General features: G+C 39.6%; 1 protein-coding gene and 1 long non-coding RNA gene across 6 annotated transcripts in view; both read right to left on the reverse strand.

Annotated features, from left to right (window-relative positions):
* LOC116060933 (KAT8 regulatory NSL complex subunit 1) overlaps positions 1-11,491 on the reverse strand; it is a 37,848-nt gene extending 26,357 nt beyond the window's left edge. For 3 of the 5 annotated variants that reach the window (XM_031314688.2, XM_031314686.2, XM_031314684.2), the window contains exons 1-2: positions 6,928-7,404; positions 2,745-4,221 (exon numbers count right to left, since the gene is read on the reverse strand). In XM_031314688.2, coding sequence (XP_031170548.1) covers positions 2,745-4,153 — 1,409 coding nt within the window. In that variant the 5' untranslated portion in view covers positions 4,154-4,221; positions 6,928-7,404. Of the gene's footprint in view, positions 1-2,744; positions 4,222-6,927; positions 7,406-10,408; positions 10,492-11,445 lie in introns of those variants that run through there. The other 2 variants (XM_031314685.2, XM_031314687.2) reach the window with 2 other exon arrangements.
* Positions 11,492-14,595: 3,104 nt separating this feature from the next.
* The window catches only part of LOC116061547, a 12,457-nt gene continuing 8,986 nt past the window's right edge, over positions 14,596-18,066 (reverse strand). Inside the window, exons 2-3 of the long non-coding RNA XR_004107737.1 lie at positions 15,522-15,531; positions 14,596-14,606 (exon numbers count right to left, since the gene is read on the reverse strand). This is a non-coding gene — a long non-coding RNA (uncharacterized LOC116061547). The remainder of the gene's footprint in view (positions 14,607-15,521; positions 15,532-18,066) is intronic.

Below are 18,066 nucleotides of genomic sequence, written 5' to 3' on the forward strand. Positions count from 1 at the left end.
ACATTTACACATGGTGGAAAGCACCTACTACTTTCAGGGGTCTCAACTTTCAAACCCCCCTCTCGCTACATCTTTCACTTTCATTACAAAACGTTCATCATTTAGTGTGGTGATGCACATTTCATGTAATAGCAATGATTACTTGCTTATAATTAACAACTAAATTAATCAACTGACTCCGTATTAAAAAAATTATTGGATCTGACTGACAGGGTAAGGGGCTAGAAATTATTAGGACTGTGCTCGATTGAAGAAATTCTTAGTCGACTAACACTCATTCAATTGTATCGACTAATCGATTAGTTGATTTAATCGACAGATCTGTAAATCTGAGTTTCTCCACAAAGAGTCATGCAATAGCACCACTTTAATTCTTGTGTTTACCAGAGATGTGCTCGTACGTTTCTTGGAAATAAGTAATTCAGCATGAAAAAAAGCATAAAACATGACTAATCGACTAAAGAAATCTTAGTTGACTAAGACCAAAACGACCGATTAGTCGACTAATTGACTAAGAGGGAGCAGCCCTAGAAATTATACAACGTGGCCACAATACAAGCAACTGTTTTGATGTTTTAAGTTTGATAGACTTGGATGTGAATGATAAATCAGATTAATTTTGAACATATCAGACAGCCTTCATAGTAAAACTGCTACGGTAAAACTTTTATTTAATAGTCATTCCATTATAACTAAAGAACAACATAAAACATCTATAGCAAAGAAGATAGTGTTAATTACTTACCATCTACCTTAAGTCATGGTACAGTACATTGCCCAGCTGTCACGCCTACAATTCTTGTACATAATGAGAGCTATTTTAGGACAACAAGCTTTGTCATTGCAATAGATACCTTTACCATCTAGATAATTACTTCCATATCTTAACATTATATTACATTATTATTATTTAGGGATGTAACGATGCATCGTGAATCGGTTAATAATTAATATAAATGTGTAAAGATTACAACTGGTTGAGAGAAAAAAGTGATGCAATTTTTTAAACGGCCTAGGGCGTAATCTACTTTAGATTTCACTTGTTTGACTTCAGACGTCACTACGTCTTCTTAGTTTATTTGTTTGAAGAGATTTTGTTTTTTTAGTTATTTTGATGTGGGAGTTGTTTCAAAAAATCTAATTATAAATTCTTTTAATTTTGTTATTTTAGATATAATACAATTTCAGCTGCACTTTTCATAAGAGGACACATCTGTTGTTTTGCACAGTTCATGTAAATGAAGGAACATTTTTTCAGCCATTTGTCTGCAGCTCATTCTGTTAAAAAAAAAAAAAAAAAAAAAAACATCTAGAGAAAAATGCATCGTGAACTTAAAATCGTGAATTGTATCACATCCTGAGCCGAGCGTATCGTTGCATCCCTATTATTATTATTATTATTATTATTATTATTATTACTACATTACTAGGTTTGGTCATTATCCATTTGTTACGTGCTAAAGTACAAAATATTCAGGTTACAAATCAGGAAATTATAGAATTTTGATATGAGAAATGAATATCTGATACATAAGCAGAATGGGAATTTAACAACTCAAAACAATCCCTTTTTTGCTCTGTTTGTTTACATAACTAGAATCTTCTTTTATGGTCATTGTGTAATTAGATTCACAATGACAATATGACTTTCAGTCCTCCTACAATCTCAGGCCACATAAATGTAGCTCACTGTCCACTCTCCTTGAAAATGACGTGCTATAAATTTGCACATAAACTGCCAACTAACACCTCCGTTGACCTTAAAATGGGCCACAGACACAGTGTGAATACATTACAAGCAGATTTTCTACCTCTGGATCATGCCTGCAACACAAGCTTCCTGTTAGGTCATGAAGATATTTAGGTCAAAGGTCTAAAGTCAACCCAAGAAAGGATAATAAAAAAATCAGTGTTCTCAGTTACATTGTTAATAATCTACCCAATCCTAAACAGGTCAGTAAGTCCATTAACGCTGACCCACCTGCTGTATTTTTTCCCCTCCTTCCAAACACTAATGACACAGAAGTGAGTACTCTTATGTGAATTTCCCATGGAATACATTTGCAAGCTCCTGCCGAGGCAAACCCGAGATCACAACAGGCAGCACATAAAAACATAAAACCCACACCTTCTGCAAAAAAAAGAAAAAAAAGAAATAACCACCACAACCTGACTATTTCCACCTTAGTTTCAGTTTAAATCAAAACATACACCGGCTCTGTGGGCGCTTACTTGTTCTCTCTGCAGATAAACAGAACATTCAGTTTCAGCCTCGGCCCCACTCAGGAGGAAGCACTGTGTGACAGGAGAGCTTTTTACTTTGAGCCCAATCCAGCCTGTGCGTTCTCCACAGGATGAAACCACCCACACGACTACACATGCTCTCTGGGCGAATGGTATCTCTCTACCCCTCCCTGGAGTTTGACCCAACCACTACTGAGGCAGACCAGGCAGTTATGATTGTCATTAGCACCTGCTAGGCCTGAGTAGCATATTGCAGGGCCTAGAAATACAGGGACTTTCACAGGACAGTTGAAGAGCTCCAAGCACCATGGAAATATGAGAGTAATTTACAATACCTGTGCATGGGGAAAGTGCAACTATGAAAAAACATTTTTTACACATAAATGCTCAACTTGAGCCTCAGCTGTGAATTTTCCAGTACTGCAGAATCATGTTTAAATTATTCATGTACAGCCCTAAATATGCTCAATGTCTCAGCAGGTGAGGACACTTTTACTTACATTTTGACATGTCGCTGCTCAATGTCCACTCTGGACAGCTCCTCCTCCTCCAGGTCAGAGTCCCCTCCAGAGCTACTTTCTGTTACATCAGAGTCAAAGGCGCTTTCTGCTGAATGAAGGTTGGCCGATCCACTCAGATACAACCTCTCCAGCTCCAAAGGCATGGAGCCGCTTTTCAGGAAGCGACCAAGGCCGTCTCTGTTGTTGGTCGAGGAAGAGTGGCGTCCCGTCCTCCATGTAGCTGTGGGGGTTGCCGTCTCCGATTTGCGGTTACCGGCCAAAAGCCGGCTGAGAGCCGAGTCCAAGAAGCCACCCAGCTGCTGCTGAATATGCCGCTCCACCTGCTTGGCCTGTACAACCTGAAGACGTTTGCGCAGGCGCCGCAGCCGGCTTTCAATCTCAGATTGGCGGCTGCTGTTGAGAAGGGTGCGCTCCTTAACGTGAGCATCAAGGCTGTCCGAGGAAGAAGTACAGGGAAGAGGAGGCCGTGGTGCAGGTGTGCAAGACGGGGAGCCCTGCTGGCTGCTACCTGGTCTTTCCCTATCACAACCCTGTGGCTGACTGGTAGGCGTGTGTGAATCAGCCTCGTCCAAATTCACTTGTCCAGTGGGGTTAGGGTTGTCATGGGTATAGGGGGAAAGTGCATTAGACTGGAGCACTGGTGGTTCGAGGTTTTTTCCATCTGTATTTTGAGAAACCCCAGAGGAATGCTTTTGTTTAGGGGTTCCTTTCACCGGGATATTCCCCGATAAGGTTGCTGTCAAGGTCTCAGAGTCCAAGGGCAGGTTCTGGGACTGAGAGTCTGTGGTGGCAGACGGCTTGTCACCATTCACTGCCACCACACAGCCAGGGCCAGACATAGTGACCAGTTTCTTGGCCAGGCCATTGACAGGTGCCATGGGCTGGCCTCCTCCGTTCGTGCTGCCGCTCATGAGGCTTTTGAGCTGGCCGCCAGAGAGTTCGATCGCCTGCCTCTTCCTCAACAGGAAGTCTCCTCCGCCGTTGAGCAGGGAGCCGGGCAGTATTATGTGGCTTTTCAACACTGACTGTTTGATGAGGACTCCTTGCAGCTTGATTGACTCCTTAGTTGAAGGGACAGGTGTCACATCAGAGCACAGGTAAGAAGCCACCAGCGGCTGGAGCTTTCCCAGGGCCGAGGCCTGAGCCACAGAGTCGGCTTGGGGCTGCTGTTGCTGCTGTTCCTGGTCGCCGCCACAAAAGTCAAGAGGGCAATCTTCGGACACGGCCTTGCACTTTGCGGGGCCGCTGCTATGGATGAGGATGTTGCTGGCGTTACCGTTGTTCTCTGCACTGGCCGGTGAGAGACTCGAGGATGGGGCAGCCAGTTTGAAGCGGATGTGGTGAGCTTCGGCTGGGGCGTCGGTGAGAGCGGGCGCCATCGCAGCCATGCAGTGCAGAGGGACGGGCACCGCGGCCTGCTCCACACCACCCGCTTACTGCCCCACCTGAGGACAGCCTGGATTGAACGAAGAAAGTAAAGACAGAAGGAGAAGGGAGACAAGAAATAAAGTTAAACAAAATAGTATCATGAACTCACACAAAAAACTCCCTACGTCAAATTCTGATCCTAGTTGGAGGGGGAGGATGTTGGGTGGAGATATTTTTCCATTAACAAATCCCAGGTAACAACCACAGCCTTGTACAGGGGTGGCCCCACAACCAGATAGTGTAAACAAACATATACAGACACTGCCTAGGACATGTTTGAATATTGATTTAATACTGAAACCGCCAGCTCTACAGAAGATTAATTTGTATTAGTGCACTCTGAATTCAGAAGGCAATCAAGTAAGGAATGACATTTAACTTGATAGCCTAAACAAGCGTTTAAGGAAAAGCTGCATATAAAATACAGCAGATTAGTCTCAAAATCTTGCTTTGACTCTTTAATAAACACATAATATATATAATATATATATATATATATATATATATATATATATATATATATTCCTCCATATGAAATATTTAAGTGAAAAGCAAAATGAAGACACTGTACAGGCCTATACAGTAAAACATACAACTGAAATACTTGCACTACAGGTTCTGTAAGCCATTAGAGTGAGTGGAAAACTACTTGCTTAACATAAAGTCTAAACTTAAAAACAAACCTACAGTAAATGTCCACAACTAATCAAGTTAAAGGGCTAATCCAAATTATCTGATGACCTACTGAATGCAAGTGTTGCTAAAAATGAATCCAAGAAAAGAGTCTGGAACATCTGAGATGAACAAAATCACTCATGTTTTTGACTATTCATCCGGCTCTCACAAAATTCCAAAAATGTCATTTGAATCCATTGTAATCACAATAACGAAATTATCTACGGAGGCCATCTTCACTGAATTAAATACCAAATAATGAATCATATGCACTGACCTTGGTGAGTGGGATTATAACGATATAGATGGAATAACGGCAGACATCTGAGCTACTTCTTCCCAGGGCAATAAATAATTCCCACTACACCCATGTTTGTGTGAACAAGCCTTCATTGTCATTTACTTACAAGGCTCCTCTTTAAAGAGTACACTTTGGATTCAATTCTGGTGAGAGAAGAAACAGGAAAAGGCGATGCAAATTGTCAAAACCCCACTGCCCAACATGTGCCCTGGCAAGTCAGTGTGCAGCTCCACACAGGCGGTGTAAGTAAGTGGATTTAGGCCCCAGCATTAGTCCAAAGCACATGATGTCATCCTGACTAGGTTCATGTGTCAATTTCAGCTGAACCCATTAAACCTTCCCAATTCCCCAAAAATGATTGGCAGAAAAATTATTCTAAAATTAAATATGGAGGACGAAAATGCCATGATTAAGGTGCATTAGCGATTCAGTGGTTTACATGTCATTCACACAGACTGCCTGTATATTATCCATATCAACTTTGAAAAAAGAAAGAAGCCTCCTTTCAAATAATACGAGATAAAAGGGAGCTGCATCTCCGCGTATCGTCTGCAGGGTCAGATAAATGGGAGCTCAGTATTTCACCGCAGTTTCTAGTCAGCGCGCACTACGCCATGTTGGTATTTCCGAAGCAGATTATGCAATGAAATTCATTTATCTAAAACCGCCCATTCCGCTCCAAACACAGCGAACAAAACACGTTTACGTCAGTAAATGCATCGCTTTAACAAGCATGCATTATAACACCAGGATCTCTAAACTGTCTGGTTAGAGATGCGACAAAAAAAAATGTCCACATCAAACGTTAGCCAACCATAACGTAATCACCAAAATGTCTTCCTGGTGTTTACAAAAACATTTGTACATGTATACGGAAGGCTGGCGCGTCTCTTCTACATGCAAAGGAGAGAAATAACGTTATTTCGTAATCTTGAATTCTCAATAGCTTCCGCTGGAAACCATACAAGACGTCTGTGTGTTTGTATCATCGAGCCGTAGCAGTAGAAAAACCACAGCAACCGATCTCCACATCAACCGAACTCCCAAGAACAGAAATATAAAGATCTCGCTAAACGTTGTCACTTTATACACTGCGTGCAAATTAATGCGGGTCGCTTCTGGCTAACGTTAGCTCGGGAAAGCTGCTGATGCAAGAAATACAACCTACTCGCAAAGCTAGCGTGCGAATCTCTTAAGCCAACTGCAGTGAAACGCTACCTACCCTCATCGCATTGTGGATGTAATTTGTGAATCTTTCGTTGCACAGTTTAGTGATTTTTGTTGGAGAGTGCCGTTGCGCTTTTACGCAAACCTCGTTAGGCAAGTAAACATTTTAGTCACTGACTACGTAACGTTAGCCCCAACGTTACGCTCACCACTGATAGTTTAAGGCCAATTAACGCCCAAAGTAATATGTATTATACGTTTAAATAAAAAAGGTAGCACATGCACACACATTGACATCAGAGTTAAATCCAGGTGCTGTAACATCGCATATGCGTCCAGAATAACAAGACAACCCGGATCACAACTTATCTTTATTGCAGAGTGGAGACATGGTGTGCATTGCAATTAGACTATGGAAATAAATACAGGCCGCCTGCTGTTGTACACCAATGGAGGCCGTCCTTTGATACACTAGCTGCTGGGCAATGAAATAGCATGTAACGTTAATGCACACACATGTCAGAAGCTCAAGTTGGGAGTAGACCCTGCCAGTCGAGCTAGCTCGCTAACAAAGAAAAAGGAGGAACCTACCACGTGACGAGGTTGCACTATCCGAGGGAATTTCGGCAACAATCCCCTGCAGTTTAGTGGAAAAAAACTAAGGGTTCGAACACAAAAAAACGCGGCTTGAATCGATCACTCTGCCATTAATTAATCCAAAAATAAAGCAACCAGATTGCCCCAAATAGGCCCAGTTCACAGAGCCGCTCGGGTTTCGTTCCGGATTCGGGTCTACACCTTGCTCGACCAGCTAGCTCGCCTCGCCGCCAACACAAGCGAATATAAAGACAAGGCCGTGAAACACTCCTTTATATTCCGATTTACTTCAAATGTAGGCGATTTTGCGGCAATCATATACCAAAAAATCCGATTCTCGGTAAGCGAAAGGTAATCCAGATGGTAGTTTTGTCGCGAGCCTTTTTCTCTCGTTTTAGGGAGAGACGCTTAGAAAATGGCGGCTAGCTCCTCTCCCTCGGATTTGAGTCTGACAAACATAGGAGGGCTGTGTGTGTGTGTACGTACGTATGTGTGTGTGTGTGTGTGTGTGTGCTGCTTGCTGGTAGGCGGGAGATATTTCTCATACTCGCCACTAGAGTAAAGGGCAGATAAGAAACGACATAAAAGCTCAAAAGAAGATACCACAGGAGGGCATTGTCTTCCAAAAACACAGCGCAATGTCAATGTGGCACTTGTTTTAGACACAGGCTGATATAAAGGAGCTGCTGGTGGTTGAACTGGAAACACTGCATACATACTGCTAACATACTGCTCATTATGTGTGCAATAGTCACTGTTCTGTAAATAGACCTTGAATGTATATATCATGTATTGCTTCCTATATATTTTATTATATGTTGTCTGTTTTATATTTACTGTTTGTGCTATTTACTTATTTTATTATATCCAATATAGAGCTGCAAAGATTATTCAATTAGTTGTCAACTATTCAATTATTTGCCAACTATTTTGATAATCTATTAATTGGGTTGAGTCTTTTATTTTATTTATTTTTTACAAAAAAAAAAAAATTAATTCTCTGATTCCAGCTTGCTAAATGTGAATGTTTTCTAGTTTCTTCTCTCCTCTGTGACAGTAAACTGAATATCTTTGAGTTGGGGACAAAACATGACATTTGAGGACGTCATATTGGGCTTTGGGATCCACATTTGTCACCATTTTCTGACATTTTTATAGACCAAATAACTAAAGTGACTAATCAAGAAAATAAAATCGACAATGAAAATAACCGTTAGTTGCAGCCCTACACCTGTATACAAACCAATTACTGATTTCTCTATATATTAAGGGGTTTCTTTGCTATTCTGAATAGCTAAATTATAGTAAGTGCTCATTATGCTCCCTGTTTACAGGGGAGAAAACAACTCCAGACTGCCTGGCTCTCATGTGTCACTTTTAACAGGAACTAGATCGCCCACCACTACCGCAACACCTCTGTGAAGGTGCAGCGTGTGGCCACTTGAAGGAGCCCTTCTGCACAGGACTGTTAAATGCAGCTTTAGTCCAAAGATAATACACCACTATACTGTGTGTAAGAGCAAATACGACCCAACACAACTACACTGATCACTGAAAACTACAGGGTGGATAGAAAAACAAAGATACTAATATTTTGCAGTTTAATACACTGGCCTTTACCACCACAAACTGCAGCCTCATAGTTACATTAAATTGGGAACTACCTGATCAAATAGCAAGTAAACCAGATTACAAATCTGACAGCCTTCAGCACTTGACAATTTTGATCCCACCAAAAAAGTACTCAGGCTCAATACCCAGCCCCTGCTTTAAAAACATAATACTTGTTGCAGGGGTCATTGCATTGTACAGGTGAAATTAGACATGGCAGTGTGTTTGTGTGTGTACGAGACCTTGCCTTTATCTATTGTGGCTTGCATGCATTGGCTAAGAAAACAAACCACTTAATTTAACAGCATGTAGCTGGAAATGAAGATTTCAATACATTTCGTTACAAAATGAAAGTCTGCCTGCAGCGTTACGTGACACTGACATCTTATCTGGGATTCGCAACTTCCTCAGTTACTTCATCCTGTTCAGTTGCTCAGTATATGTTGGCGCTTATTGTACATAAAGCATGACGTTTTAGTGTGGCGTATGTGAGATATAACCCGTTATATTTCACTTAGCAATTTATAGATCTCTCACATTTTGTAAAGTATTACATTGTACAGGTATTGTACTAGTACTTGTGTAAATACACTTTTTTATTAAAACGATCCTTTTAGATAAGTCATTATTACGATACTTTATGTGTGATGCTCTTCACAAAGATAATTTCAGTGTTTATAGTACTGATATATCTTGTCTTTTTGTTTTCGTTGAGGAAGTTTACATTTCTGCACTCATTAGCCTATTTTTACTTTTAGTACTATCAAGTCTTTTCTTGACTACTGTCTTGTACGACTTTTGAATAAACATGTTTTATCACTTCCTGTGTACTAGAAGATTTTCCAAGTAAAGACTTATTGGGCATTGGATGTTTACAATGTTGTGTTACGTCCTTTCTTGTGACTGTTAAGTAATGAAATGAATGCATGCTATGTATTTCCTACAGGCCTTGCATGGTCTCTGTGAATTATCAGACTACCAGAAGACATGCATAATAAATAAGTAATTATCAATGTGTGTATATGCGCATATGTGAATGAGAGAAAGAAACTGTCTATATTCGCTTGTTCTGAAAATATTTTCAAATGGATATCTACATTAAAAGTCTCGGGAGGCGAACTACAAAACGTCAAGATCAAATAGGTGAGATCTTTAATAATTATCCAGTAAGTTATCCTGCATTTATCCTTGTCTGCTACTCTGGAAATTGGTAAAAACATCCATCCATCTTCTTATCCTGTTCCAAGTCACAAAAGCAACAGGCTATGCAAAGTTGGCTACACTTCCGGCCTCCTAATCCACATCCTCAAGCTCCTCCAGGGGATTTGAGAGGGGTTTCCCTCACACTTTGCTGGGATATGTAATCCATCCAGAATATTTTGGGTCTCCTCCCAGGCCTGTTGTATGAAATAACTCCACAGGGATGCGTGATTAGATGTGGCTAAATGGTAGCCAGGCCTCCGAAAAATGACTCTCACTGAACACGCACCTTCATCACATAGCATTAGAGTTGTATATTTTCAAGGCCCAGGCCTATGTTTTTTTTTTTCTTTCGCTGTTTTGTGTATAGTTTAATATTGTAGACTGTTTTTGTGGTTGTTCTAAATTGTAAACTTGTTTAAAAAAATAATAGTCTTTCAAAAAAAAAGGGGAAAAAGGACACTCATTTCGGCCAATAGTATCCGCATTCTCATCCTTTTTGTGGTCACCACTCAGAGCCCGTGACCCCAGCTGAGGACTTGTTGAGAGCATTGCACAGGCTCCGTCAGAAACACACGCGCGCGCGCGCACACACACACACACACACACACACACACACACACACACACACACAATAATGATAATAATTACTATTTAGAATTACCTTTAACTCCATTGTTGCAATGGTCCATTCAATAATCCAAGGAGCCATAATTCCAGTTACCGCACATGTAAATAACATGACACCTTAAAACAAAAAGAATACAAAGACAAAAGACATTAGTTTATTTTGTTTAAGGGAAGGCACTACTTTATATTTTAACTAACAGATATCTTCATGAAACTTAATTCAGGAAGACAATTATTTGTTGTATTACAAGTATTACAAGTATGCTTAAATGGAATGAAAACGGGGTATAATATAATGCTTACGTTAACTCTTGGTGAATTTAAGAGATATCTACAGACACAAATAGACAAAGTAGTAAAATAAGCACCTAAATGTGTATTTTTGATTTTTTTTTTTCACTAGTCTGAAAGAAAACATGTTATGGAAGCAAAATAGCCCAAAATCTCTAAGTTGAAAGATGATGTTTTGCCCGTAGTGTCTTCCCTGAAAGACCAGACGCAGTAAATAAAGTTAACTGTCTTGGCAACGGTGTTTTTTTTTTTTTTACGTCCAGCTGGCAAGCTAACGGCTAGCAGGGCTAATGATAACCTAATGAAATTTATAATGAAAAAGTTTTACATGTTCAATAATGTTAACACCGAGCTTAGGAATTTAGAAGTAAGTTAGGAAGGGTTGTTTCTCTATTGACTAACCGTGTCAAAGACCGCATTGCCAGTGATTTTTGTGACACAATTAACAACAGTACTTTCGCTCAACGGTAGATGAGAAGCTAACGTTAGCCATGCTAATGTTTGAGGCGCAGCGACGTAGAAGGCTAACGCAGAGATCCTGGCCAATAACAGCCAACTTAGCTAGCAGACTAAGCTAATGCTAGCTAGCTTGTTTGCTTCCCCGATATCATACTGACTTCTCAATGACTGCCGTTTTGTGCACGTTTGGCAGAAAAGTGTGCTAAAAAAATCAACCTGCTTAAAACGAACAGACGATAGTTTAACCAAACGAATGTTTTTTCCTGACGAGCGGCGCGTTCGTTAATTGTGAGAAAAATAACAAGACAAAATCTTACTTACCTGCTTGTCCTGTTACTAACCGTTTACGACTTGATAACAACCGCCCCCCGCGCTCCTATTGGTCAACACTTCAATTTGAGGCTTCCCATTGGCTCCCTGCTGCTGTCACTCTGAGCAAATGCCCGTACAGCGGAAATGTGGGACGAAAGTTCATAGCACGAAACTTCATTACCAAAAAAATATTGTTTTCATTTCTAAATGTCTTCACAACCTCCACATTATTTATAAATGGCTGATTTAGCTGCGCCATTACACGACTGTTGTTTACACCGCACCACATGCTAGCTACTCATAGTCCAGCCTGGTGTGTTTTCACTCAATGCAACTACAATATCTAATATTTTTACTGCTTTGTCTTTGGGACTTAACTTAGAAATGAACCGCTGATTTTCACAGCATGCTGCAAACCACACGCAGATACTGCTGATGGCTGCAAATTAGTTTGTTCAATGTGTTTAATTTGCTCTTATTTCTTGCATCAAATGCTAAACAGATTGTGCTGAATGTGGTGATGGTGGGATGAGATTTGAATGGTCTGCTGGGTCTCTCAATCCTTAACCCCAGAGTAAAACAGGAGACATAAAAGAGAAGACTCCTTTTACAAACTCCTTTTACAAAAGTACAGTTTAAGTTGGAGCTGATGAGACAGGACACACAACAGACAGAGGATGGATGATATGAGCAAGGCAGTGCTGGGCTAGTCAGTGGTTTGAATATCTGATATTTTGCCAGTGGTGGAAAGTAACTACATTTACTCAAGTAGCTACTGTAGTTACGTACAATTTTGAGGTGCTTGTACTTTACTTGAAGACTACTTTACATTACATTTCAGTCCTGGTTGATTTAGAATTTCTATTTGAGTGAAAACAATTGAATTGTGTTGAGAGTTTAGCAATCTGAAGCACAGACATATGATAAAGATCATTCTGTTTCTTTGGTCTGGAGTCATGTTGTTGGTAGCCTAAGTTTTCAGAATTATGTGCACACTTCCATTTTTGTGTGTGTGCCTACAATGGAGAAAAAAACCCTGTAATACAAGATTTTTTTCTGGGAGATGCCACGCCGCTAATATATAAATAATAAATATTGCAGTACTTTTTATCAGTGGGCCATAGGCTCAACCATTGTGTCTTCACCTTCAGTGATAGATATTGACTTAACAGACATTTATTTAAATGAAAAACTTTGAGATTACAAATTATGTCCAATTTAGGCTGCTTTCTACTTCTACTCCCATACACTATATCTCAGAGGGATATACTGTACCTTTTACTGTACTGCATACTGTGGCTGGCCTCTAAAATATTCCTTTCATATTGTGTTGAGCTACAACATTACCTCACTTCTCTCAATGACATCAATAATAATAACCCAACAATACATCATATTATTTGTCTTTTGATAGGCTTAGAGTACACTTTCCTGAGAGTACTTCTTTTCTTCAACTTCATATTGAATACAGGAACTTTAGTTTTAATGGAGTATTTTCATTTTTACTGCTACTTTTACTTTAGATTGAAATAAGAAAAAATCCTCAACATTATACTTGCTGCACCTAAACCTGTCAGACAAAAGTAGTGCAGTAAAACGTACAATATTTCCCTCTGAGATGTAGCAGAGAAGTATAAAGTAAGATAAAAATTAAAATACTTGAGTAAAGTACAAGTACTGAAATACAAGTACAGTACTCTGTTGGGGTAAGTGGCTAAGTCCATTTACTCACGTACTGTACTTAAGTCAAATTTTGAGATATTTGTACTTTACTTAAGTATTTCCATGTTCTGCTATACATGTGGAAATATGTCCAGCAGCTTAAGTTACGTTGATTTGACACACAAAACATACAATCAACTTATTAAATATGATGGGTTGTTATAGATTAAAGGCTGCACATACTCTCACAGGTGTTGCTGCTAATCAGGTTGTAATTTGACCAACAACAAAACAGCAAAGCCTCTCAAGTCCTGAAAAGAATAAATAAATAATGTTTATATAAAAAAAGAAAAGATTAAAGATTAAATATCTTCTTGCACAGGATAATAACTTGTGTGTAGAAATTTACTAAAAATTATCATCTCATGTCATATTAACACATATTAACTCAGTTAACACTCTGAAAGGGTACTTTTGCGTTTGATACTTTAAGTACATTTTGCTGATAATACGTATGTACTTTTAGTTGAGGATAGTTTCAAATAGGGCTGCATGATATGAGGAAAATATCTTATTGTGATTATTTTAAATGATATTGCGATTGCGATAGGATTCAGTATTGCACTGCAATACTTAATTCAGAATGGTTTGATACATAGTTTTCCTTTAACAAAAGGTGATTTGGATTTTGCACTATAGTCCATTTTATGATTTCGATAAAATTGCGATTAATTGTGCAGCCCTGTTTCGAATGCTGGACATTTACTTGTAACAGATGTTTTTCTACTGTAGTAATACTACTTTAACTTCAGTCAAAGATCTGAGTACTTACTTGCAAAAGCAATGAGACAGTCTTCAGAGTTTCTCAAGGAGTAACTGTGCATGTTTCTACATTTAGTGTCTTCTCTCAGTCACATCCACTGTTAAATATTGAAGGAAAATAGCAGCTTAGCAACAAAGGCCTGAATTAAAAGTATGGGTTTCTACATTTAGAGCAAACACATGTTGGAAGTGTGGGACTGACACAAGGTGACATTTATTTCTTGCACAATGAAATGTAAGTTGTCGGCCCTTCACGCTACACACATAGAACAGGCATACAGATATTTAAATTAGAACAGGATAAAACGGAATAAAATCAAACAACATATAGAGTGACTTATATACAGTACATATAATTTTATACATGTACACATAGAGATACGTTGGTTTAAAGTGGGGAGGAGGGTAGTGCAAAAGATCTAGATTTTTTTAAGATTGTTTTTTTGGCCATTTTAGGCCTTTATTTATATAGGATAGCTGAAGATGTGAAAGGGGAGAGAGAGGGGAAACGACATGCAGCAAAGGGCCACAGGTCGGAGTCAAACCTGCAGCCGCTGGGTCGAGGAATAAACCTCTATGTATGGGCACACGCTCTACCAAGAAAAGAGAAGACATAATGAATGCAGCGTGGGACTGATGAGAAATAAGCCAAGCCTTGTAGCCATAGACTCTGAGGGACTGACACACTCTAATGGGAAGTGCTAGTGATTGTAGGTGGGAGTGCAAAGGAGGACGGAAAAGGTGCCAAGTACCCCTGGTTGGGAATCACTGGACTAAGCTCAGCCAATAATAAAAATACTACTACTACTACTACTACTACTACTACTAATAATAATAATATCTCTATCTGGCTTTTTATATACAACATCTGAGGCTTTTCCTTACTGATTTCTCTCCATCTGGCCTCCTCCTATTCATTCTTATTCTTACTGCAAACTCTCCATCTTTCTTTCAGCTTCACCCAGGAACTTTCTTAGCATCCACAATCACTTTTCAAAAGGTAAGAGCACTTTATAGAGAGTGTACTGTAACTGTATGAATGGTGTCAGGAGATTAGGTGTAATATTTTTGCCCCAGGCTTCAGTCCTCCTCAGCACCCTCTAGATGTTTGTTTAATTTGGTATAACACTTCACCATATGGACTGTATTTATGTAGCGCTTTTCAGATTATTCAAAGTGCTTTTACATAGTACATTCACCATTCACACACATTAATACATTGTGGCTGAGGCTGCCATACAAAGTGCTCATCAGATACACATTCACACACATTATTCCGGGGATCAGTGGACTCAAGGACACTTCGACATGGGACTGCAGGGCCAGGGATCGATACTATACTGTTATTTTAAAGAACACGGAGGGAAGAGCTAGATGTTGTTGTAGTGAAGCACCACTAGATGGCGCTGAAACATCACACTCAGCATCATCATCAGGCTGCACACGAGCCTCTAAAGGCTGATTGCTCTCACTTTAATAAAGCTTACAGTGGAGTAAGTCACTTACTGACTGACCACACTCTGGTTTTAAACTCTAATATTTACTTTAAGCCTCCTGTTCCAGGGTGCAGACATTTAATATTAAGTACAATTTTGAGGTACTTACACTTTACTTGAGTATCTCCATTTTATGCCTTACTTCACTACATTTATTGATTTACTTTTTTTTTTTTAACCTTTATTTATTCAGGGAAGGTTCACTGAGAGGTAGCCTCTCTTTTGCAGGAACAACCTCTGATCACATTCACACAGTTCCACATTCATACCTGGAAGCTGCCCAGTACAACCACCATCTGCTGGCCACTGAGCAGCTCCACTGGAGCAGTTGGAGGTTAAGGGCCTTGCTCAAGGGCAGCTCAGTGGTGGTAATGAGGGAGGGACAAGCGCTGCTCTTTCATTTTCCCAAACCAGATTTATCCTGTTGGTCTGGGGATTGAACCTATGACCTCCCGGTCACAAGCTTGTTTCTTTAATCTTTAGGCCACCACTGCCCATTTATTATTATGGATACAGATAAGACTTTATTGATCACAAGCTACCCCGCAGTATATAAAGTAGGGCTGCACAATATCAATTAATATCATTTTTTTAACGTCTTATCATCTTTATCAACTGCCGCAATATACATCTGGTGAAAGGCTGCAACATGTCACGATAGACACATTTTTTGAGTTAGTTGAAAGAAAATATCAGTTGAAAATTACACTTTAAAAAGAAACTGTCATTCTTTTTTTCGTGGTGCCTTTTAAATATAATTCAATGTTCAATTTGTTCAATAAAAGAATGTTGGTAATGAGATCCTTTCATTTGTTTTGAATTCAACAAGTAACTTTTTTGCACTCCTCTTTTGTCGGGCAGGTGCGTAGGATGTGATCAGAAATAGCAGATCAAAAAGTAGAGAGAAAAGTCCCGCACACTGACCATTACGCAACAATTTATTTAGAAAAATACAACGTTGTATTTTTCTAAATAAATTGTTGCTTGCGTAATGGTCAGTGTGCGGGACTTTTCTCTCTAATCCAATGATATAAAATATATTATTTTGCATATGGAGGTACTTTTTCTTTCTGTACTGTAAGTTTATTTTGATACTAATACTTTTGTACTTTAACTTATGTAACATTTTAAATGCAGGACTTTTACTTAACAGAGTCTTTCTACACTGTGGTAGTACTTTTACTGAAGTAAAAGGCCTGAGTACTTCTTCCACCTCTGTGTATTCATGCTTTGATGTTTTGCTGTGATGGACAGCTCTGCAAAAGGAGCGATCACGTGACAGGATAGGGTATGAGTTGGTGTTCAGAAGTTTTCGTACGATCAGTGGTGGAAGAAGTATTCAGATCCTTTACTTCAGTAAAAGTAGTAATACCACACTGTAAACATACTCTGTAAACGTACTCAATGCAGAAAAATCTTCCCATTTTAGAAAGTGTAAAGGATCCAAGCAGTTGTGATGGTCTATCATTTCAGCTGGACTTGGCCGTTATATTGTTGGCTAGTTTCATTCATAAGAAAACATCAGATTTTATAAACCACGTTTGTTTTGTGTGCAAAAATCTTAATCCGGTCATGAGCGGCACATTCAGGTTATTACCAGGGTTTTCCCTGCCATTATAAGGTTTAGGTGCAGCACCCAAGCTCTTTTGGGCAGCACCTAAGCCCTAAGTATGAATGAAACTAAAAGGCTTCTCTCAGATCTAATGATTGTAGATGGACTTTTTTAGCAAGTTTTGTCTATAAGCTTATGAGTGTTACTTATTAGTTATCTGCTCTAGCTTTACCAACGTTTCAGACACAGATGTTGAGATAATGGTCTAAAACGATGTGAAAAAGAGACGCAAAACTCCCACAAAGGACCACAGAGACCCAAAACAACCCCAAAGAAAACAAAAATGACCATGTATGGGGATTTTTGTTTTTGTTTTTTATTGAAAAATGCAACATTTTCTTGAAGAAGGACGCCTAAACCCCTCACCAGATCCGCGCCTAAAAGTCTTCCACAAAGCTAGGTGAAACACCGACTGATATTTGGCGCTACCTGTTGTTGTGGACGTATATTGGTGTTTAAATGTCTAGAACCAGAGTTATTATATTACATGTCATTTAGCTGACGCTTTTATCCAAAGCGACTTACAGTTGATATGTCAGAGGTTGCACACCTCTGGAGCAACTAAGGGTTAAGCGTCTCAGGGACACATTGATATATTACAGTGGGATTCAAACGCAGGTCTCCCACACCAAAGGCATGTGTCATAGCCACTACACCACCATCACCACCATCACCACCATCACCACCACCACCACCAGAATATAGACAGCCTGTTCTCATGAACCATTTGTTCAAAAAGCTACGAAAAGTTAAGCGCTGTAACTCGTATGCATTCCACATTTTTTTTTGCTGTAGTCACTACTGCATCCATCTTGCTGGATGGGCGTTAACATACAGGACTTTCAAGCCAGGGAGCGGAGTTCGCTTTCCGGGAAAAACTAACGCCTTTCCCCCAAGAAATGCTTGTTCCTTAGTAATGTTTTAATTCAAACCACAATCTTTTTCTTTATCTTAACTAGTCGTTTTGGTGTCTAATTCCCCAGGGCCCCCTTAGGTTTGGGCTGAGCCTCGAATGTGCACAATTTGTGGCTCTGCCCC

This window comes from Sander lucioperca, chromosome 22, assembly GCF_008315115.2.
Source record: "Sander lucioperca isolate FBNREF2018 chromosome 22, SLUC_FBN_1.2, whole genome shotgun sequence".
Lineage (NCBI taxonomy): Eukaryota > Metazoa > Chordata > Actinopteri > Perciformes > Percidae > Sander > Sander lucioperca.